The following is a 23,527-nucleotide window of genomic DNA, read 5'->3' as shown; positions in this document are numbered from 1 at the left end:
TATATATATATATATATATATATATATATATATATATATATATATATATATATATATATATATATAAACGGGCAAAGATGTACTTTGAATAAATTAACCGACGTTTCACACCAAGTACATAATTTCAATTTCACAATTTATTTAGCACTAGTTGTTACCACAGTGAATTTATTTCACTTGCATTGATTTCATTAGTCTCCAGTCAAGCTATAAGGCACATGTTGTGTCTTATCGCCAACTTAATATGACATATCTTTATATCTTTATCTTAACAGCCAGAGAATTATGATTCACAGTTTTGTGTACTGAGAAGATAGAGTAACTGTTTAATGATAATTTATTGATCTGCTCCTAAAATCATTTGAATAACGGTCTTAAAATTCGATTTCACTATAATTGTTATTAGACCTATCTTTTTGTCTGATTTGGCAAATAAATACATTAATTACAAACAAATAGAAATCTGTCGTAGCCCGTTGTGTTGGTTCAAAGAGTGACGTTATTAATCTCAACATCGGCGAACGCTGGGAAAATTTGCAGTGAAGTGCTCCATCATCCCAATTTGAATTACATTTTTCACAAGATTCTGTAAGATTTTTCCCGGTTTAACAATATTTATACCCAATACCAAATAAATGCACGCACATATTCTCATATTTCTATAACACCCCCTTACTTTTACACACACACACACACACACACACACACACACACACACACACACACACACACACCTAACTGCATTACCCTAGACAAAGAAAAAGAATTCACAGAATTTTCTGTTCGTTTCCGGATCTTTCATTCGGGTTCTTCCTCTGTTTTGCTAGCTTGTCGTGATATCTGGTATTTTTGTAGGACGGGTAACTAAATTGTTCTTTGATATCATTTGTTTTAGCTCCTACATTTTTAATATGTTTACTTTTTCCCGTTAAAAACTATTATGCTATATTTACCCCATCTATATCTGTAGGCTATATCTCTGCATATGTCTGGAATTAGTGCACGCTTTTATAGTGTAGGTATATTGCCTTGGAAATCCCTTCAATGTTTATAACTGGCCAATGATTGTGTGCACCAGTTCATATTTTAAGAAACGTGTATCCTGAATGTATATAATAATAGATGACAGTTCTGATTAATCTTTCAACAATCAAGCTTTGTTTTTCAACGTGAGTAAGGTCTTAGAGTTTGGCATGTCTGTGGTGATTGAGTCGTTGGCAAAACGCGTCCTTGATTAAAAGAAGTGTTGAATATTAACTGTGGCCTAAACTCGCAGATTGTTTTGGCCTCCCAATGATCAAACACTCGATGGCAGTGCCGGGCAGACACTGTTTGGTCAATTGCCCTCTCAAAGCGCTTAGCGCGCGGCAAGTTTACAGACCACAGTGTTATTTAACCATCTCGTTGCGGTCGAAAATATCGATAACCTCTCCCACTTGTATAAGAGCCCGAAAGAAAGCTCACGTTATTCGCATTTTTTTCTTCAAAGAATAAAATATGACAAGCGCCCATTTAAATATATCCCATGTAAAACATCAATCTTAATCTAAGATAACCATCTTCAATTTAATCCGGGTTCAGTTAATATATCAATACCAACGAACAACAGTGTGTGTGCATTTTTTTTTCATTTATATCTATATCGCCATCACAATTATTAACGTTTTTTTCAAAGTTACACCTCAAACAGTGTACTTCTAAGATAACAATATTTCCCACGGAGTATGAAGATCTTAGTGATTATTGTTGCTTTTTCATGCTAAGCTTCTGCTCGTCTCTCTTATCTGTCTGGTGCATTTATAGTGAACTCATCCAGATTTAACTGGCCATAAAATCTATCCTGTGTCTCTCATTCAAAAGCCCAGATTATTTTACTGCGATGTTTTTATTTTACAAGACATGTAAACCATACTCCTGACATCATAATAGAATCGGCAGTGCGCAAATTAATCCATTTTACTTTAAGTAAACTGTGGTTGCAGGAAAACTCAGAAAATATTCTTGATTTCCCCAGTACATTTAAAACACGGGTGTTACACCGCGTCTTTTTTTTTAAAGCGTGGAATTTAGTCCTGTAAAATTATCCGATTAATCAGATTTTCTAAACGTTATCTTTGTCTTATACTAAAACCAAAGTTAGAAACATTTCAAGCAAAGGCAGGTCTCCCAGGTAGACTCCGAGCGCAGTTGGTCATACCCCCTCCTCCCCACCACACTCACTCCTATACCCCCTCCGTCCCATCCCTTCTTCCTGCAGTCCGCCTCTCCTCCTCCACGGGTCCTACCTTTGGAGTGCGTCACGTGGTCCCGCTCTTACAAATAACTCGAAGTAAAGTAAAGACCGAATCAGAGAACAGTTATATGAGGCATTATCAGCCTCCACGGCTATTTTCTGATACCGAGTAGGCACAGTGACAAGTCGCAGCACACAAGGAAAACGCGTAGCTTTGCCTTTTAACGTATGCCTTTGGTAGATTTCTGCGGTCTTAACGATATCTTTCCTTGGACTAAGAAGAGACCATAGAGAAGGGGAACCTTCATTGGAGCTGCTCCTCAATCAAGTCACTTGAAAAACAGGGATACTAACTTTATCACCGACCGTCCTTATCTGGTGAGATAATACAACGAGAGCTCTTGGATGAAATTGTATTAGCATTGTGCATACAGCTATCAACGTTTTATGTGATCTGCGTTTCCAATGATAAAATATATATCAGAGATATCGTTCCGATTTGGTTATCTGTAATGCTTTTGATTCGGTCCCTTCGACTGTCTTTCGGTGACACGATTGGAGACTTTTGGAATAGCTGGATAATTCTTAATGTCTTCACACAAAGATACGAGGGCCCATTAATGTCGTTTTCATAGCCTATCAATCAAAATGCTGCAGATAAAATAATCGAAAGGTTAAGTCTGTAATTTGTCTTAGATTATTTTAGATATGCCCGGGGATTCCTTTAAACTCGCGATGGTATAATCCTTATATTTATCTCCCCATTTGGAAATAACCTCTAACTTACGTAACGGAGGTGAAATAACAGATAACTCGGCATGTGGCCCTGCTTATTATGAACAACCTAGAAACCGCCACAAAGCAGATTCGGATCATTTTTTTAAAATTTCGTTAAATACGATCTCTTTTGGGACATATGAAATATGGAGAACATGGTTTCATTCTTCTCTCCATTTGTCATCAGGAAGGTGTTCGAGACGGGTGTTCAAGAACCTACTGAACGGAAGATTTGGCACGAAACTTCACTTTCACTGATAATTGCACTGAGATTTTTTTTTGCTTTTCTTCCTACGGAGAGTTTAGATTTTTGTGCTCAGAATGTATTCAAGTTTGGCCTTATCCTCCAACCCCTCCCCTTACGCGCACGATACCGGGAACTACATGCATCCGTCGGCAAGTTCACCTGTATATGTGCCCACCACACGCGTACCTGCTATGCTGCAAACGCTGCCTTACCTACAAACATGCGAATCCACCCATCAGACGCACGGCCTTGGAAACCACCACGCCTGGCCCCAAACTGGCACAGACAGCGCTTCGTTCAATCCGGGCAGTCCACATCCCCCTCCCGGGTTCTCTTATACGCACAGTCCGCCCGTAAGCAGCAGCACCGGTAGGGACGCAGCCTACCAGAATCCGCTCGTGTTGGGCAACAGTGGACGCGCTGATCAGTACGGAGGGGCCTTGGTACGCTCCGTCAGCGGCTCCTACTCCAGTCCTTACGCTGCCTATATGAGTCCGGACATGGCTACCTCCTGGACTCCCGGCCATTTCGATGGTGGCATGATCAGTCTTCAAGGGCGACAAGGAGCTTTGACGGGAAGACGGTCCAGTCTAGGTGCGTATCTATGTGGTCTAAATCCCAGAATTTAAAAGAGCCTCTAATAAATAGATCATTCCGGTTTTTTTGGGGGGTTTTTTTTGTTTTTTCCCCCACAAAAGAAAAATTAAGTGCAAGTTTCAGACGTTCAGACATGGACTTCACAGATATATATGATATACTTTTCATTTTAAAAAAAATAACATAAGAACGTAGGTATTTCAAAATCTTGAATCCTATTACGAGTTTATAGTGCAAAAGCAACAAATTGGCTACCATTAGCGAAGTTCTTTAATGTGATGATTAAATCCTTCTTTCAAGTCCACAGGGAAAAATGGTTGGAATGGAAGGGAGGAGTCTCGTTTGATACTATAATCTCACAATTTATAGCAGAGGTGTTTAAAGTAATTTAACTGCAGCCTAGGGATTAGGTTTGAACTTTCTCTTTGGCTAAATACTCACAAGAAGTCCACTCATTGTGTGCCAGTCTGATAATGTTACATTGTTATGGCAAAAGCATTCTTTTCTATCAAAGCTAGAATTAATACACATGCTTAAATAGACGGTACTCCTAATACACTATTGATGCAAATGTAACTTCTCAGCGTCGTTAGTGTGTGAATTGATGAAAGGGCTTAAAATGCAGGCTTCTGAGTGCTGCGAAACAATAGCTTTAATGCTATTGTTACCTTATTTAGAGTTACCTAAACAGGCAATTAACGAATCATTGTCTGATACACAAAAAGCAGTCACACCACTTAGCTCCAGTGAAAATACACTGGAATCTACATTTGTGCTTTTTTTCTTGCTAAAAGATGTGGCTGTTATTTAATTTAATGCACAACTTGTCATAACAGGCTGCTGGCCTCATATATTTTGAGGTAATGTTATCTATTAACGTATAAATTTTCCATATTAAGTTTCACGTGTAACTAGTACAGTTTTGCAATGCTTCTTTTTGCAAAAAACAACAAAGAAAACCCAGGAATTAAATTAGACCTCGAACGAATGATTGTATTTTTCAGATAGCAACGTTATGGCGTATAATAATAATAATAATAATAATAATAATAATAATATGCTGCAACTCTAATCATTCCGTTGGAATTTAGAATTACAGCGATTAATTTTAGGAGGGCGTCGCGTGTCAGTCGCTTGATTGATTGGGGACCCCTGGATCTTTAACACTGATAAGAACCCCATTGACATTCCAGCCGTCTAAGGCCCGTGCCCTGGCAGACGCCCTAATAGGCACTTCAGTGACCCCGAGTGTTGCCTTATTGATACATTCTGCATTCTGTCTCGTCTTCCCTCTCATCGCCCGCGTGCGCCCGATACTCCACCTCGGTGATGCCAAGGCACGCATTCATCACGCGCCAGTGCTATCACGTTATTTTTCTAACCTTGGATGGTTATTAAAATAATTTCTGATAAACAATAATGATTTCACCCCCCCCCCCCAAAAAAACCCCCCCAAAACATAACAATCACAATATTAATATATACAATGGTCCTCGATAAACACCTTTCCATATTTACAGAATGTTGTGCTTATTTGTGCAATACAATTATTCATATTTTTACAGCACCACAACAAAGATAAATCATCGTTACATTTACTAGCTATATCAAACAGGTAATTTGGTCCAGTGTTATTGTAGTTAATAGGTCACTTGTTCCGGTGTTTTATATTATAGAAAAAAAGGGTAAATTTATCTTAAAACCATTATGAAGTAGCACGATTCTTTTATGACTTCTCCTTTTATTAACGGCTGTGAAACTAATCTAGAGCAGAATAAAACGAAGAGTTGATATTTTTCCTCTTTTCAGACATGCTCGAGGAGCTGCCTGGCGAAGGCCGCGAGTGTGTGAACTGCGGTTCTATCTCTACCCCACTATGGAGGCGAGACGGAACCGGTCATTACCTGTGTAACGCGTGTGGCCTCTATCACAAGATGAACGGAATCAACCGTCCTCTCATCAAACCCCAAAAACGTCTGGTAAGAGGCTTATTTATCATTAATCATTAATCATTCGAATAATCTATCCAGAGGTAATACAACGGCAACTCTTTACAAATATGTTTCGACTGGAAAATGTACATTTAGATACAAATTCAATGAACACGTGTAATGTTCACACTTTTCCCATTCGCAAAAACAAGAACTGTTGAGGGCAGAGACTAATAACAAACACAATTGGAGGGCGCGATCTTTATAATTTTTTTAAATAAAACAGACAATACTTAGTGAGGAAGGTAAAAACTGTGGGGAGAAAGGAAGAGAAGGAGAGGTTATCTCAGCCAATTCCAACAGAAGGTCATTATAGTTAGCGAGACCTTCACTGCTGTCTAGTTTCCCAAGAGTCAGTCAGTCAGTCTCTCTCTCCCCCCCCCCTCCTCACAGCTGCTGTGAATTAGCACACCCTCTCCATTTCTGTTTTTATTTGCCGTTCTTTGGCCTTGTCCTTGGGTCGCTCCGTTTTTAGAACGGACGCAAAGTTTTGCGAAGCTGCTACTGTCTCAGGCTATCTTAGTGCTGACACACTGCACAGAGCTAACTGCACACACCTATTATGATTGCAATTCCAAAATCCACGAAAGTAGACCTTCATTCGTTTCCCACACTTGAAAACGTGCTTAAACGAGAAAGGAAATTAACCTTGCCACATTTGGCGTTACTTGTACGCGTGCAATTACTTGTTACTTAAGATGAAAGGAATCAGCCGTCCGCTACTCAAACTCCAGAGCACCCAATTTCATTTTTGCTAATTATTCGTGGGAGCCGTACTTAGCACAAGCAAATGATATTCGGGGTGTCAGAATTCCATGGAATAATTTAGCAACGCAAACACTTGTGAACGGCACTGTTTAGCTTGTTAGCTTGGCACTTATCCCAATTATTCGTTGCTATTTGGTTCCAAGATTGCGCTCGGCATCGTTTTCTTACGCACAATTATCGTCGGCCTCTACATGAACAGACCTTGCCAGTTTTTTGCGGTCTGTATTAACCCCTCCTGTCTTGGGTGTGTCTGCAGCAGACGACGTCTCGGCGAGCCGGTTTGTGTTGTACTAACTGCCACACTAGCACCACGACGCTATGGCGGAGGAACGCGGAGGGAGAGCCCGTATGCAACGCCTGCGGCCTCTACATGAAGCTTCATGGGGTTAGTGCTGTAGGACTTTATGCGCTGTGGTTGGCATAGTGTGGCACAGCAAGTGTGTGTGTGTGTGTGTGTGTGTGTGTGTGTGTGTGTGTGTGTGTGTGTGTGTGTGTGTGTGTGTGTGTGTGTGATGGGTAAGATCGGAACTGCATCAGTAAACTCAAATTCCATTTTGGTAAAAAGGGGGAGACATGCAGATCTGTTAACGTAACGCTACGTTTCCAGCATTTGTGAAGAAATCCCATCGTTGAATGAGTTCTGGGCTTGTGCACGAGTTTCTCAGGATTAAGTCACTCATAGAGAATGTACTGGAACAGCAAAACCTGGACTCCAACCTCCTCCAAGCTACCATTATAAGCATGTCTAAAATGAACCGATAGAGCCACTTCATTTCCCCCGGAAGAGTGGCTAAACCATTTCAGGTTTATTTAGCCTAGCAAACAGAATAGTGTAATCTCACATAGGTGGTGCAATTTAAATGTCACTTTGATCTCCTTCACATTTAAACATCAAACTAAATGTTCTCAAAGGGCCATATCCATCTTCTTGTTGTCCCTTAGGTACCTAGACCACTAGCCATGAAGAAAGAGAGCATTCAGACAAGGAAACGCAAACCCAAGATGCCCAAAACCAAGACCTCGTCAGGTAAGAAATGCTGCCTGCTTCCCATGGCTACGGCCCACCGCCCTGTTGCGCAGCATGAATGCTGGGAAATCTTCAGTTTGATCGTGAGGACCTTGCTTTTGGCACACTGCATGTGCACGTGTGTGCTTTAGTGTGCAGTCCTATCTTCTCTTGTAAATGTTTACATTTTACACTAGTGGGTTTTTTTAATAACCACTTTCACACTAAAATAGTTAGATTGAAGTGTCGGCCACCCGGACATGGTGCAATGACGTGATGAACATTTTGACACTCGGAGACGCTGCTTGAGTAAAAGTGGCACCACCGGAGGTGGTGGATTCGTTCATGGACGACACTAAAGATGGGGCGGGGGGGACACGCGAACGACAAGAGAAGGGGATAAAAAAGGGAGAGGCCATGCGAAGAGAATGTGGGGAGAAATGTGGACCGAAACAGAAAAAAGGGGGAGGCTAAAATGAGTGAGACAACACCACCTGTACCACTATATCTCTTTCCAGTATCTACGTCTAGTTTTTTGGTTTGGGAGTGGAATAGTGCGCACACAGCAGTGTCTGACCATTAACAAATATCTGATGTTTTTTTTTTTTTTTTAACTGTGAATGGTGAGTAATTTTGTGAAAGCAGCCAACGACTTCATTTTGTTGTGTTTTGTTTTTTGGTTTTTTTCCCCCCTTGGTGCTATAGGTTCTTCCGTGTCAGGCACTACCTCTCCCACTTCCCAGCCCATTTCAGAGAATGCTTCCACAATAAAGAGTGAACCCAGCATTGCAGCCTCACCATACGCTGGTCAGACGGTTGTCTCAGTCACACAGGTACCCAGTTTTACTGTCCAACAGCCCCATTAGAACTAATCTGTAATCACATTAGCGCCTATTAATAACAACATACACAAAAAAAGACTGGACCACACCCATTGAATCAAGGTTTTTTTTTTCACATTAAGGACTGTTACAGGCCATTCTGCTGATACTATTTCTTACTGCATCTGTATCATAAAATAAAATAAATCTGTATAAGTGTGTCTGGAGTTTGTCCAAAGCAGTCTGTAGTCAAATTTGGAAGTAAAACTTGCAGTAAACCTTCAGTGGTTCTACCAACGCATCATAAGCCGTGCTTCGCATTTCTGCCTTTTTCAGGCCTCGACACACCTCGGCAGCACAAGCTCTGGCCCTGCAGACATCAAATATGAGGACTACGCCTTCTCCCCCACGTCCATCGGACCACAGAACTCCTGGTGTGCCTTAACGCAAGCGTGACACAGTCATACATAAACAGACAAAGAAAGAAACAATTTAAAAAATCATCCCAAGTGCAATCTAGCAAAAGACTTTTGACGAGAACTACCTATCCCATCGCCGCCTTTGACGTACAAAAACAGAGCCCCGCCGTTACTGCCCCTCGACGGGCGCGTATGGACTGAGAGTTTGTCCAGAGTGTACCCAGTGCTGCGGTGCATTTTGTTGTAGTGCGCCGTGTGTCTGTATGCGATGTCATACGAGTTCACATCGGTGGCGTTTCACAGAGATAAAGCAAGTGACAACTCAGCAAACTGTCGCAGCGCTTTTTATACCAACAATCGGAGGACCATAAAAGTAAAAATAAATAAGTAAAAATGCACAGGTTTTTTTTTGTTTTTTGGAAACTTCTAAACATTTAATTCCTCAACAGATGACTGTCTTATGCTTATTTATGTTGAGATATGAACAGCCTGGACACATTAAGCTATCCAGTGATTTATATACAAACACACATATATATATATATATATATATATATATATATTTTTATGGTCATAATGACTTTGGGGACATTTGATGACACCTGCCTTTTTTAGACTGTTTAAAGTTTCCTTATTGCCTCTAATCATTCGAAGTGCTATTAGTGATTTGTCCGGTAACCTCAAGTGCAATGACAAAAAGTTAAGAGACTTTTGAAACGTTTAATTATTTTTAAGATTTTGTTTTGTCCAAATATATTAATCCTAATTTTATTTTACTGTATTTTGTTGATATGTAAGGGAATTATATAATTGTTTAATTGGAATATAAAACTGTATCAAATAAGCTGTGTCCCTGTTTTTCGTTATTATTTATGATGCCAAATTCATGGTCTTTTCATCATTCATTAAGATGTTAAGACATTAATTAAAACAATATACAAAACAAACAAGTAATAAGCACATATAGACAGAACAGAAAGCTATAAAAAAAAATCCAAATACAGAAAAAAATAATTGTATCATATTGTAAGATTCATATATGCTGACATTAGTTCTTTACATTGTTGTCTTTCTGTAGCTGTTTAAACTTATCTACAGTGATTACAAACACAGCTATTAGAGTGACCAGTATTATTATCTCCATGGCATTTAACAAAAGGTGGGCATTTCTTTAGTAGTTGAAACCATAAGGCCTCAAGAATAATTTATTCCAGCAAAAAAAAAAGAATGAAAGAAAATGTATTTTAATTGCTGTTTTGCCCTCCATCACCTCTGACCATACAAACATTTGCACGGAAAGCTCCAATTTGTTTGTGTGATCAACTGGAGCTCAGGGTATCTCTCTTTCTCCCTCTCTCATGTTGGCGATCAAAGGTTGCGTTCCAACTTGGCTTTATGGTGCTGAGGGTCTGGGCCAGGCTGGCACGCGTTTGCTCCAGGGCACGCAGCCCGCCCTGCTTTACAGCCCCATGGCGACAGGGAGGCTCCGCACACCCACCTTTATTGCTATTGGCCAAATTAGCCTTTCTTATCAGCTGCTGTCATGGTTTCTGTTACTACGGCAGTGAGGCATGGGCCTCTGAAGTCAGAGAGAGTGTGTGCAGTGCTAAACCCTTTTGCCATCGCCTCTGTTATACTATGACTTTGGAGACTGAGTCCATTGTGCAAAGTGACACCAGTCAGCAGACTCCCGTTATGTCCCAGCTTGACAGGTGTCAAGCGCAGCCTCAGCTGCACCCTTCGCTGTCCCCGGACGGCCATTCTGGCGGCACCCAGACCGTCGCATGCTTCCCGCCAGGTCAGGCTGCTGGCCCCATTGGCCCCTGGAAGCTGGCAGCTCAGACCCTGCTCTACTGTGTCCTCCTCTCACACTGGGGTGCAGGGGTCCTGCATGCAGCATCCATTGTCCTTGTGTACGCACAGCTTCAAAGGGCCCCACGGCTCTCGTGCCCACGTTTGCTCTCCATTGTCTCTCGCTAAGTGCCACGAATTAGGAGCGCCACGCAGTAAAAACTGGAGGACCGTGAGTCTTTGTGCTCTGGCTCGGGGGGGGGGGTTGTGTGTATGTGTGTGTGTGTGTGTCTGTGTGTGTGTGGTGTTTGGGGAAGAGGGAGGTCACAAGGATATCCAGTCATGATCCCCTCTTATCTGTGAATGTACTTGTTCTCGAGTATTTGAAACGAGTGCTTTGGATGGTCTCTTTCAGAGTGGCATATTTGTGTGTGTTCTGTGATACTCTAATGACTGAGAGTATAATGACGGTTTCTAGCCTTACATGAAGCTGCTTGTGACACATTTTATTGTAGAGGTCACACCGAAGGCTCTGGTGACTAAACACAACAAGATGGAGGGCTGTGCTGAGTCAAGGTTATGATCATTTCATATTTTTTTCAATCCCTTTCCTTCTTCCACTCCCATCTCTCTTTCTCTCTCTTTTCTGTGAGTGATAGCCTTTCCTTGGCAGAGATGGATTTTTCCCAGGGTCACTGTCCATGTCTCCTCCTTCAGTCATTTGCCCTCTCTCTCTCTCTCTCTCTCTCTCTCTCTTTCTCTCTCTATCTCTCTCTCTCTCTCTCTCTCTCTCTCTCTCTTTCTCTCTTTTTTCTCTTTCTCTCTGTGACAGAAAACAGGATATTGTGTTTTAAACATGGCTCAAGCAATCCTGACCCAGGGGAAGTTATGTAGGGCTGAGGTGGATGGGGGTGGTGGGGGGTAACATGGTGCATTTATTTAGCTAATATTCAGCCTTTAAATCAAAGCTTCCGCGTGTTGTCCCTGCAGCTATATCTCCTGGGCCCGATCCATCCTTCTGGCTGACAGGGCACTTGAAGGAACTTTGTGTGTGTGTGTGTGTGTGTGTGTGTGTGTGTGTGTGTTTGAGAAAGCAAGCAAGGGAGAGACAGAGAGAAAGACAAGAAAAAACAAGAGGTTGTTTTATTTGCGGTTATGTACTTTTGTGCACACCCATGTAGAGCTAACATGTTCCATGACTGTGTGAAGCTATGTTTTTATCTACAGACAGTGGAAACTTATAGTAATTGGACAGCACATAGCTTGCTGCCGGCGCCCAGAGCAGGGGATTGTGGGAAGGCTGCGTGCACTGGGGTGAAGTGGAGTGGCCCAGGCCCCAGACTGGAGAGATAAACCTGACCCTTATCACCACCCTCCTCAGCCCCCTCTTTCATCCGAAGGTACCAAACACACACACACACACACACACTTGATACCATCATACATACCGCGGTTCCCTGCGGATGATCACTGATGATCTCATGTCTGACACGTTCATCACATGCCTCAAGTCAACACGACACTGGGACCAGAACTAGCACAAGGCTTCAGCAGAGAATGTAGATTCTGTGCATTTCAAATGCATCTGCTTTAATGTTTATAATACAGTCAGGTCCACAAGTTATTGGATGGTGATATGTGGTCCGTTAAAATACATTGATTATATACAAATGGAGAGCTGAGATCCAGTTATGGTTAATCCAGTATAGGTAGTCATATCCTTGAATGAATGATAATGTTCTGTACTTCAGTCTCCTAGTCATTGTATCATTTTAGAATCAGAACAACAAAAACTGATGTTACCATCCAGTTACATACATACATTGCTGTAAACTGGGCAAACTGTCTAGTTATATGCTGCTTATTGATACTGTCAAAGATACAGATAAGTTCATGCTGGACACCAGAAGAACACCATGCCAGCGAAGCCAGACTATGCAAGGTTACATAACCACAGAAAGAGATGTGTACCAGGACTGAGACCTAGCAGAAAACTGCCATTTACCAGACAGGGAAAGTGACTTCCACCTGAAAGTATGCATATATGTTTGAGTGTGAGTGTGTGTGTGTGTGTGTGTGTGTGTGTGTGTGTGTGTGTGTGTGTGTGTGTGTGTGTGTGTGTGTGTGTGTGTGTGTGTGTGTGTCAGGGGGTGGGGGGGTTTCATCTAGCAAAAATGTCCTAAGTCAGCTGTACAGAGGCTAAGGAGATCAAGAAAAGACAAGCAGACCTTTTTAGCTGAGTTCACATATCTGTGTCCCAGGAAGGAGGTGAGAGCCCACCAAGGCCACTGGTATGTGCAGCATGCTATCAGCCGAATGACCTTCAGAACTTCCCAGAGTGCACCCCACGTGGGCCCCACTCACTTTAAAGACAGTGGATGGCTAATTATTTGCATGCACGCATGCACAACCTCTATTTGAGGAAGCTATCAATGACTCCCGCAGGTGAGAGAAGTAAGACACCTGCACTGCGGGATTTGGTGGGATAAACCAGTCCCGTTGCAAGAGTGAACTTCAGTAGAGCTGCAAAATGAAGGATACAGGGACAGATGTTACTGACATTATACTCTACGTCTGGAGGTAGAGAACTGCAGTGTTACCTTTGCACTGTTCTGTTTTACTCAAACCTCTTATGATTTAGAGTCATGGTGTGCCAGACTTCAGTCACTTGGATGCCTAATTCAAAAACAAAGTGTTTGCAAACTGCCAGGCTGAGGGGGATGAGACCAAAAAAGACTTTAGAAAACACTTTAGACACAGAGGGTAAATTCCAGACATTTTTTGAAAAGGTTTCAAAAGGTGCAATTTTTGTATGTGATTTTTTTGTCCATCAGCATTATATGTTTTATTTATACAGCACCATTCTGACAACCAAGGTCAATTTTCAAAGAATGCTTTGCGAAATAAATAGGGTAGAAAGATTTAGAGAGAAAAAGGCTTAAGGGCCATTGTGGGCAGACTGGTGTGTGGCGCTGCGATGGGTTGCCGTCATGGACTCTCTGATGTGAGATGGCATGTAAGCGTGGACCAGTTTACAAAGATAGCAAGGATCATGACCATGAAAGGTTGCGAATGTAATGAAGAGTACACAACTCAGTGTAGGTGATAAAGGCTTAGAGCGATGTATGTGTTAGCAGGTTTTTCTATTGGTAATAACGTATCATTACAGATTTCAATAAATATATTTCATGCATATTTGATCTATCATTAATTCCAAAACATGAGCAGTAACACACGCACAGTGACAATCATAGGCAAACCATGTCTTTCTCTGTCAGAAATCTCATTTAACCTCAGCACACACTGGGTTACTGGCTTATTGCCCTCTCACTGGTTAAAACAACACACACACACATACACACACACACACACACACATTCTCTCACACTCACACTCTCACTCACACTCACGTGTTGTTTTAGTAGACCCAGGGGGTTCTCCCTAGGATCTCCATTATATTTTGATTTGCTATTCAATTCCAAGGCAGCCCCCACACCTTAGGCTCCAACAGGGACAAATGGTGACGTTCAACAGCTCCAAAGTAATTAATCGCTGTGTGTAACTACATCTAATTATGACATTTACGTAACCTTAAAGCCTACTTTATGTGGCAATGTGTTACAATGTATTTTTTAAGTATAGTCATTTTCTTGTTTCATAATTGAACAGAGTGAAATTTCTATAATTAACACTTATTCTGTAGAATATTGTTAACACAGATTTCTGTGTGTGTGTGTGTGTGTGTGTGTGTGTGAGTGTGTGTGTTTGTGCATGCGTGCGCACTTTGATCAGTGCTTCTTAGAGGACCCTGGGATGAACGCGAGCATGTGAAGTGGAAGAGCAGCCTCGCCTGTCCAACAGTCGAGGTGTGTCCAGGGCAAAGGCACCAGTGCAACCACAACACCATAAACCAAAGTACACTCACATGCAGAATTCTGACTAAATGACATTGCATGCACACCTACACACATGCACAAACACACACAAACACACGCAAATGCACACACACACATGCATACACACATATGCACAAATGCACACACACATGCATACACACACATGCACAAATGTACACACACACATGCATACACACACATGCACAAATGCACACACACATGCATACACACACATGCACAAATGCACACACACACATGCATACACACACATGCACAAATGCACACACACACTTGGTTTTGTGAGTTTTCAACACCATCAGACACAACACCATGTGATTTAAGAAAAGTGCTCAAATGTTATCACTAGCTATACATTCTCAATATGTTATAAAGCATATCAAAAGATCTGCCGACCTTAGTGTAATTTTTTATTTTCGTTTAAAGGGATGAGGCTAGTCTTAGCTTACTTATCTTTTCAAATTTCCTCTCACACACGTACAGAGAGAAAAAGAGAGAGAGAGAGAGAGAGAGAGAGAGACAGACAGACAGACATGCACACACACGTTCCATTTCTGTTTTCAGCTTGTGCTGCAATTAACCTACTGCATCGATCCATGAGTAAATATTTTACTCCCTCCACCTTGATTGTCCTCTATGTGTGTGTGTGTGTGTGTGTGTGTGTGTGTGTGTGTGTGTGTGTGTGTGTGTGTGTGTGTGTGTGTGTGTGTGTGCGTGTCATGTAACTTTCCTGTAGCGGCAATTAATGATGCATCACATGGTTATAATTAGCAGGCCAGCAAACTTGACCATTCTTTAGGGTTATTTTTCACATTGTGAAAAAAGAACAACAAACATCAAGCAAGTGAAGGGAAAATGCCAAAAATACGAAAGGAAAACAGCATTGTGAACGACATTACAGACGTGCGAGAACGATGACTTCCGTAGGCTGGAGCTAGATTGTTTCCTTACCGGGCAAAAGGAAAAGGAAAGAAAACGAGAAAGACAGACCGACACTCAGATTAAAAAAAACCCAGAACGAAAATTACAATCAATAGCCTCCTACTGAACCCCCCCTCCTGTCTCCACGTTTCTGTAGCCGTTATTTACGAGCCACACATTTCATTTGGCTCGCACCTTGTCGTTAAGCGCCGTTCAACAAGTTCGCACCAGCGCGCACAGATCCAGCGCGGTGGCTGCCGGATTGCCTGCTCCTAGCAGGTACATTATACACATTTGGTATTTATTGAGCGCTGGCACGGAGCGTCGCCGTGGGAACGTGGGAAAGCCTGGGAAAGATTCATGCTTTCCTCAGATTCCGTGCTTTTTTTTCCTGAGGCGAACGGGTATTGTGAAAAGGAGAGCGGGACTTTTTTTTCTCTTTCATTTTATTGTGAAGGTTTTTTTTTGTAGCAAATCTTCAGAGGTCGAGTCATTTACGGTGGTGCTTTAAACAGGGTACAGTTGCCGACCTTCACACTCGGGGAAATCGGCTGGATCTCGGTGGGCTTTGCCATGGAGAAGTGGACACAATAAATTCGGTAGAATTCGTATGTACTGTAGTCGCCCCACACGAGACTCGTCACTGCACTGCATGTTTCCTCACATGTCCAAGGTTGCTGTTTTGGGTATACATGAGTTTGTGTGAGTGGGCGTTTGTGTGTGTGCGCGTGCGTGCGTGCATCTGTCATCAGGGAGGCTTTGTGAGGAGACTTGGTGGAGCCCAGAACTCAGGGGTCAAGTCCAGGTTTTCCCAACTTCTCAACCCCCACATCCTTCCATCACTGTGCCCTCTTTGGAAAGATGAAGAAAGTGCGGGAGAAGGATGGAGATGTGAGGAACATCAGAAGACAGTGAAAACCAGAAAACTAATGCTGCGTTGCTTAATTCACCAGTTATTCACGTAAAATACAGATATACATTTAAAGTTGCTGAGATTAATTCTGAATCTTTTAATACTGATAACTTCAATATTTCATAACTTCATTACCAGTTCTAGGGTAGTATGTTTTTAGTTTAAGGACAAATCCACCAGTAATATTCCACCCTTCAGTCCAGCCTTTGGCACCTGATTGACGCCTACTCTAATTGAGTGGGTAGGGAGGTGAGGGTGGTGTTGACCAGCAGGACAGCTCCCCTTTGGCTGGCTGCCTCCCGGGCAGAGGTGTGGAGTGATGGGGAGCAGTGTTGAGCTTTAGGTGCTCGTTTGCAACCACCGCAGTGGTGAGCTGGCTCCACAGGGTGCTATTCTCTGTACCCCCTCCCCCCCAACACTACCATAGGGACCAGGAGACAGCATGGCCTACCCCCCCCCCCCCCCATTGCACACGTGCACACGCACACACACGCACACGTATACACTCACATCTATTCTGCTTGTCTTTCATGCATGCCTTAGTTGTCTCATCACTCCTGATTGAGCCCTCAGTATCCTCCCACCTCTGTCTTCCAGACTGAAGAAGGCCTTTACGGCACACTCTACATGATATCAGGCATGAATCATCACTGGCTTTTAGAAATCCACTGGTTTTTCAGGACCAACTAACTCCAACCATTAGTCAAAAAAAGAGAACTTAGATCCTGGTTTGGTGGACATGGATAAATCCTAGTCTTATATTGCAGTACCAATGGCAATTCACCACTGAAAATTCTTAAATTTAGTCTTAGGGTCTAATCTCTGAGAAGCCCATACTGCGTACTGACTTAAATAACATATTTACATAATTACATATTACATAATTATAAATACATAGTAACTTTAAACAAGCTACGATTCATCTCTTGATCTGCAAGTGGTGCATGTTTAATGCACCAAAGCCTACCAAGACTTCAGAACAAGGGACTGTAATATTCTCTACCAGAAAGCCTTTATACATAAGGTTTCTAAAGTACAGTAACTATCTGAAGGCAGTGTGAGTTGTTTTTGTACGTGATCACATTCCATTAGCTGGGTTTTGTGAGTGGCTTGAACTTTAACCCTACCCCGGCCATCTGAACTTTAGCCCGAGCATTAATTTATAGACTCCATGCCATCTGATTGGTGGGTTGCTGGTGATGTCATCCCCGAAACAGCAACACTAAATTATAATCATGGCCGTCGTAAAGGCAAGGGCCTGCTTCACATGTGGAATTCCTCTCTCTCTTTCTCTCTCTTCTCCTCCTCTCTTCCATTATCTCTCCCCACATTCCCTCCTCTGAGTCTCTGCTCAGGATTTCCTCTCGTTCCGTCTCCGTCTGCCCGTCTGTCCGTCCATCTCTTTCCAGCCCGTCACGCTGTTATTCGCTGTCCTTCTGTTAATCTCTGAGAGCCTCTGCCTCTCTTTCTGTCACACACATAAACACACCCAGTTTCCCTCATCTTCTCCTGCTCTCATTCTGCTTCTCACTGCTTCTGAACACGCACTCTGGATAACCCTGTTCACTGACCCTTCACTGCTCTCTGGAGATAGATGCTCCCTATTTATTTTACTGTAAGAACGCTGTAAGAGACACAGCAGAGAAAGAGGGAAAAATATTCTGGTGGGTTAAGTCTAACCGTGTGTGGGTGTGGGTGTGTGTCTGTGTGTGTGTGTGTGTGTGGGTGTGTGTGTGGGTGTGTGTGTGCGCGCACGCGTCTTCGTATGTGTGTGTATACGAAAGCCTTTCAGATTTATAGAGGTGACTCCAGCCCCACAAATCCAGCCCTGCGATTTTTAACTGTGATTTGTTTGATTATGTGGGGGAGTAGAAAGAGGGCTGGAAGTACTTTAATACCACATTTGTGCCTCTCTCTCTGTCTCTCTCATACACTCTCACTCCCTCTCTCATTCTGTCTATCTCTCTCCCTCACTCCCTCTCTCACTCTGTCCCTCTCTCACTCTCAATTTTTGGCTTTCTCATAGTCACACAATTTCTCTTTTATATATACGTCCCTTCTTCAAACACACGTATGAGCTCACCGAGTCCCCTTTTCTTCATCATTGTAAGACCTTACTATGACACTCAGTCTCCAGTGGGCTGCAGGCTAGGATGAGAAGCTTGGAAAAAAATGATGACATAATGAGTGATGGAGAGGTGTCTGACTTTGGGTAATTTGTTTGCGATATTAGTGCCTCTCTCCATTCTCTCTCTCTCTCTCTCTCTCTCTCTCTCTCTCTCTTTCTTCTCTGTTACATTGTTTGCTAGGTTTGATAAGGTCTTCTTGCCCACCCCCAGACCTGATGATGCGGGCACAGAGACAAAGGCAGATTACAGCATTCTCCTGTAACACACATAGATAACACACACATTGGTATTTATGGTATAAACAGTCTTATCCTGCTATAGAAGAGAAAACAGCAAAATGCCTGAAGAATTCAAACAGAATATCATCATTAAATGCTTAACAAATGAGGGGCTTTTTACTTAATTACACTAAGTTTATTCAGTTGTTTGCTATGTGGGGATTAATGAAGATGGCTGTTTTCTTTCTAATCTGCACTGATGGCATCAGTATTGTAAGAATGGATGATGGATGAGAATAACAAATTTCAAAACAAAAATCACTAGTTTTACTGGAGGAGAGGAGAGGATGGATGAAAGAATGGAGAACAGAAAAACAAAGGAGGAATAGTAGTTGCAGAGGGTAAGGAAGGAGATCCTTTGATGCATTATGACTTCTCATCGTGATGTGAGGTACATTAGTGTGTAGTGAATAGGGTGGAGCGGCTGTGTGTGTGTGTGTGTGTGTGTGTGTACGAGCACGGCCCCATTGGGATTCTTTAGGCTGTGTCGCATTGTCCCGAGCTCTGTAAGACAAAGGGTTAAGTAAATGTTTAGGGAAGATAAAGCCACTCACACTGACAGCATGCAGACTCCACTGACCAGGCCTCACTGTAGCCAGATACATTTTACACACACACACACACACACACACACACACACACACACACACACACACACAAAAGCCCTTGTGTCCCTAATTTTACATCATACTTTGTAGCTTCCTTCAGTAAGATTCTAATAGCTGCTCCATCAGTGTGAACATGTAGCTATGTAGCTAATTAACATTTACATTTGCATATTTCCAAATGTGTGTGTGTGTGTGTGTGTGTGTGTGTGTGTGTGTGAGCTGTACGCACTGGTACCAGTGACTACAGATTGCATGGGGCTGCTGGTGGGTTTGCTTAGCCTGCCTTTTCCAGTTGCTATCTCCACCAACAAGACTGAAAGTCTGGCCAGGAAAACACACATACACACATGAATACACACGCTTCTACTGGCTTTCATCTGCTCCTTTTTCCAGTCTCAAAAACAAGCTATGTCCCACAGTCCAACAATAAGATAAAGGGACCCGCAGACCTAGTTTACTTCTGTGTGAGTGTGCATGTCTGTGTACAAGTGCATGTATCAAATACGTTGCGTGTCCTGTGATTTATGTGTATGTCTTCTGCCCTGTAATCCCAGTGCTAAACGTATCTGTACCAGTCTCAGAGCTAATAGCATTACTAGCTAACGCCGCAGAGGGACGATTCTCAATTCAATTAGGCTATTTGACAACTACTGAATGACTCGCCATATTGAAACGGTCCACACCGCAATGGAGAGCGTTGTATATGCAGACCCGCTTCAGCGCAGGTATCCATTTTACGCTCCTTTTTTGTGGTATAAAAATACATTTTCTCTGAAAACACAGTCACCTAATTTTGGTTTACCTTTCCTGTTCAAATCTTCCAAAATTATGACTCGTGTTTTAACCATCCGGGCACCGGTAAATTAGCCGCGCGGCCGGCGGCAGCTCAACGAGGTGTTGCTATTGATGGCGCCGTGCCGCGGGCACACCGATAAAGGTTTTAGTTACACAGCCGGACGGTTTGTTTTCGTCCTGAGTCAAGTACTGAGCTAAACAATTAGGTTCAGTTATGGAGCGAAGATGTCAAATGGTTTACTGAAAGTTGATTCACTTGGGACTAAAGCTTGGTGTAGCTTGTAGCCATCAAGAACTACATCCTCTCAAAACGGCGGAAAAGCTATTATCAGTTCAGACACTTATTATAAGTTTATAAAGATGGTAAGAATCCAATTACATTAACCATGCCGTTTTTCACGTTTTTCATGTTTTAAATATGACCATGAGCGAATTACAGTAAGTGAGCATGAAGTGGTATATCTAAATTGTTGACTCTAGCTGTAGTGGGAACAGAACCATCCGTTTTGCTTCAGTGTGAATCATATCTCGCCACAAATATGGCCGGAGGTGCATCCTCCTTCACCCAACTGAAATGTAGGTAGACAGCTGCGGCAAACAGGGAGATTCATTCATAGACTTGGTAATTAGGCTGTGCACTTTGGATCATCTCCAGTTTTGTGGAGGGGCCGCAATCTCAAAACACACTCCCGAGTTCTCTCTTCTCCGTTGCACCCACTTGCTCTCTCTCGCTCTCTCTCTCTCTCTCTCTCTCTCTCTCTCTCTCTCTCTCTCTCTCTCTCTCTCTCGCTCTCGCTCTCTTTCTCTCTCATGCCCACTTGCATATAAACTCTCATGATGTTTTTGGTCCAGTTCTCTTTCTGCCCTCCATCCTTGTTCTCCCCCATTTGCTTTCTCTCCCTCTCAGCCCCCCTTCCTGGTTTTATCAGTGGTCCTGCTCAGTGTCCTACTGTCATGTCTTGATGTGATTTATGTCATGGGCTGTGAAGCTTACTTATCTCCTCCCCCTCCACACACACACACACACACACACACACACACACACACACACACACACACACACACACACACACACACACATAGGAACACACACACATAGGAACACACACACATAGGAACACACACACAATTACACATAGGGGGGCTGGCTCCCTGTGTCTGAGGCTCAGCCAGCCTGGCTCCTCTATAGCACAGCACCCAGACCAGGTCAGAGTGTGTGTGTGTGTGTGTGTGTGTGTGTGTGTTTGAGAGAAAGAGAGAGAGAAATATGCTGATTGGAAAAGGACAAGTTGCACTCACGGTTAAAATTATGTACTGAAATGGCAAAAATTATCATTCTCTAAAATGTAGTTATTATCTCTTTAATCCAACCCATTACATTTCTCTCCTTTCTCCTACATCTGTCTCTGTCCCATGCTTACACATCACAGCAGGGGTGCTCTCTGCATCCCACTCTCTCCCCTGGTTTAGAGAAGAACTTAAAGAAGCCTTTCCTTGCCATCAGAGCAGGCCTTGCTAGACGTATTGCACTAGGTGACCACTGTCATCTGGCACCACATATGTCATTTCCTCCTTATGAAGCTTTATACAGTCACTCAGAGAAGGCTTGGTCCCATTAAAATGACATTGTTCTCCCCTTAGCTCTGAAATACTTTCATCCAAATGTCTGCAGTTATGCTGGGTTGCGTTATTTGTGAGGTGCATATGTGATTTGTGTGTGTTAGCGAGTGTGTGTGTGTGTGTGTGTGTGTGTATGCTGTAGAGGTCGTCCGTGTTTCTCATCTAGGCGGCTCTTAGTCCGAGCCCTTTGATGTGCTTTTAGAATGGCCGAAGAGCTTTCTGCTTTCCCTCTCCTTTGACAATTGTTTATTAGTTTTGAAGCAGCTTTGGTGGACATTCGGGACTCTCCTATGGGGCAACGCTTGGCTCAGCACAAGCTCTCCGGAGCGGGGACCTTGGAGCGAGTGATCCGGCCTGCTTCCTAGATGCAGGGTGCTTCCGAGATTTTGCTTTGGAGTTGGGCTTCTTTACCATCACTGAACAGGACTGGGGAAGAAGGACAGATCAGGCTGAGACCACTTGAGAGATACTGTGGAAGAGGCAGAGAGAGGGGAGAGAATAAGAAAGAGAGTAAGTGTGTGTGTGTGTGTGTTTGAGAGAGAGAGAGAGAGAGAGAGAGAGAGAGAGAGAGTGAGAGTGCGAGCAGACCACCCAAATGTGCAGAGGCTCATTGTGTGAAAAGATTTATGGCAGTGCTGGTTGTGATGAGTGTTGTATTAGCATTGTTTAAGCAGTAGAATTGTATAAGGGCCTGGATGAGACCTTTTGATCAGAGCATCTGAGCTTGTGCCACTGCCAATAAAATCGCATTTTTGCATAATATAATCCTCACCCTATTTGTTATATTACATACAACGCTCTTGTTGTGGTGCTGCTGTTTATGTCTGAACACTTAGGAATAATACTGCCAGTCCAAGCTGATTGCTTACCGTCTCAGAAACAGTTCCTTCACCCAGTATCATCACTTATATCTCATGTATAGACGCACTGTACCTCTTTGCAGCATATATGTTGTAGCTTTAATTGTTTATAATATATTAAAATAACATTTCACTTGTGATAAGCTTTGGAAATCCTGTTACCTCCAAATCATATTAGCTCTCATGTTGATGACAGTGAGATTATATAAACAGACTGCTCGTCCCAATACATTTTTCATAATTAAAGGGCATATCTATTCCCTTGGGGTCATACAACTGGAGCAAAGCTTTGTACTGAATACTGACACAATTAATGGCTTGATTAGAACATCGCTAAACATGGCTGAACTGTTGTTGAGGGTCAGACTTCTCTGATAGTATCAATATGCCACGGGCACTTACACAAGTATGTGTGGCTCCCACATTTCATTATCAGTTCCACTTTTACATATTTTATTTGTGAAGAATTTCCATTGAGAAAGTCTGGTGTACCCTGAATGGTGAAAAATGACAAGGAGCGTTAAAATTGTATGTATGGACATGTATGGCATCGTAGAAAAAAAAGCATGCAAAAAAAAAAGCCAATAAAAAAGAGCCAAAACCAGTAGAGTTCTTGCTAGGCTTTAAGTCAGAGCTAAATTCACAGTCCAAGTTAATTTGATGGTTTCTGCATGAGCTTGTCTTTGATGCATGGTTTCTCATTCCACTTCGTGGTATGGAGGTTCTAACCCTAGCATGGGCTATGGCGGTCCCAGTGCTCTATGTCATAAGCTGTATTTTCTTCTGGTTTTAGATTTATACTGAACACCCTTTCCCCATTGTATTTCAATGCATCACTG

At 42.6% G+C, this 23,527-nt stretch overlaps 1 protein-coding gene across 2 annotated transcripts; it reads left to right on the top strand.

Annotated features, from left to right (window-relative positions):
* Positions 1–92: 92 nt before the first annotated feature.
* On the top strand, positions 93–9,703 carry gata5 (GATA binding protein 5). Of its 2 annotated transcripts, none has more exons than XM_027007022.3 (7): positions 93–2,611; positions 3,198–3,851; positions 5,664–5,833; positions 6,873–6,998; positions 7,556–7,640; positions 8,325–8,452; positions 8,777–9,703. In XM_027007022.3, the coding sequence occupies exons 2-7, from the start codon at positions 3,332–3,334 to the stop codon at positions 8,894–8,896; spliced, it is 1,149 nt and encodes a 382-aa protein (XP_026862823.2). In that variant the 5' UTR covers positions 93–2,611; positions 3,198–3,331; the 3' UTR covers positions 8,897–9,703. The 2 variants fall into 2 exon arrangements, with proteins under 2 accessions (XP_026862823.2, XP_026862822.2); XM_027007021.3 differs by having other exon boundaries at positions 98–2,611; positions 6,870–6,998.
* Positions 9,704–23,527: the final 13,824 nt, after the last annotated feature.

This window comes from Electrophorus electricus, chromosome 24 (genome assembly GCF_041902795.1).
Source record: "Electrophorus electricus isolate QZ-2024a chromosome 24, ASM4190279v1, whole genome shotgun sequence".
NCBI classification, from domain to species: Eukaryota; Metazoa; Chordata; class Actinopteri; order Gymnotiformes; family Gymnotidae; genus Electrophorus; species Electrophorus electricus.
Note: the sequence above shows the minus strand (reverse complement) of the source record. Positions and strands in the feature narration are given on the sequence as shown.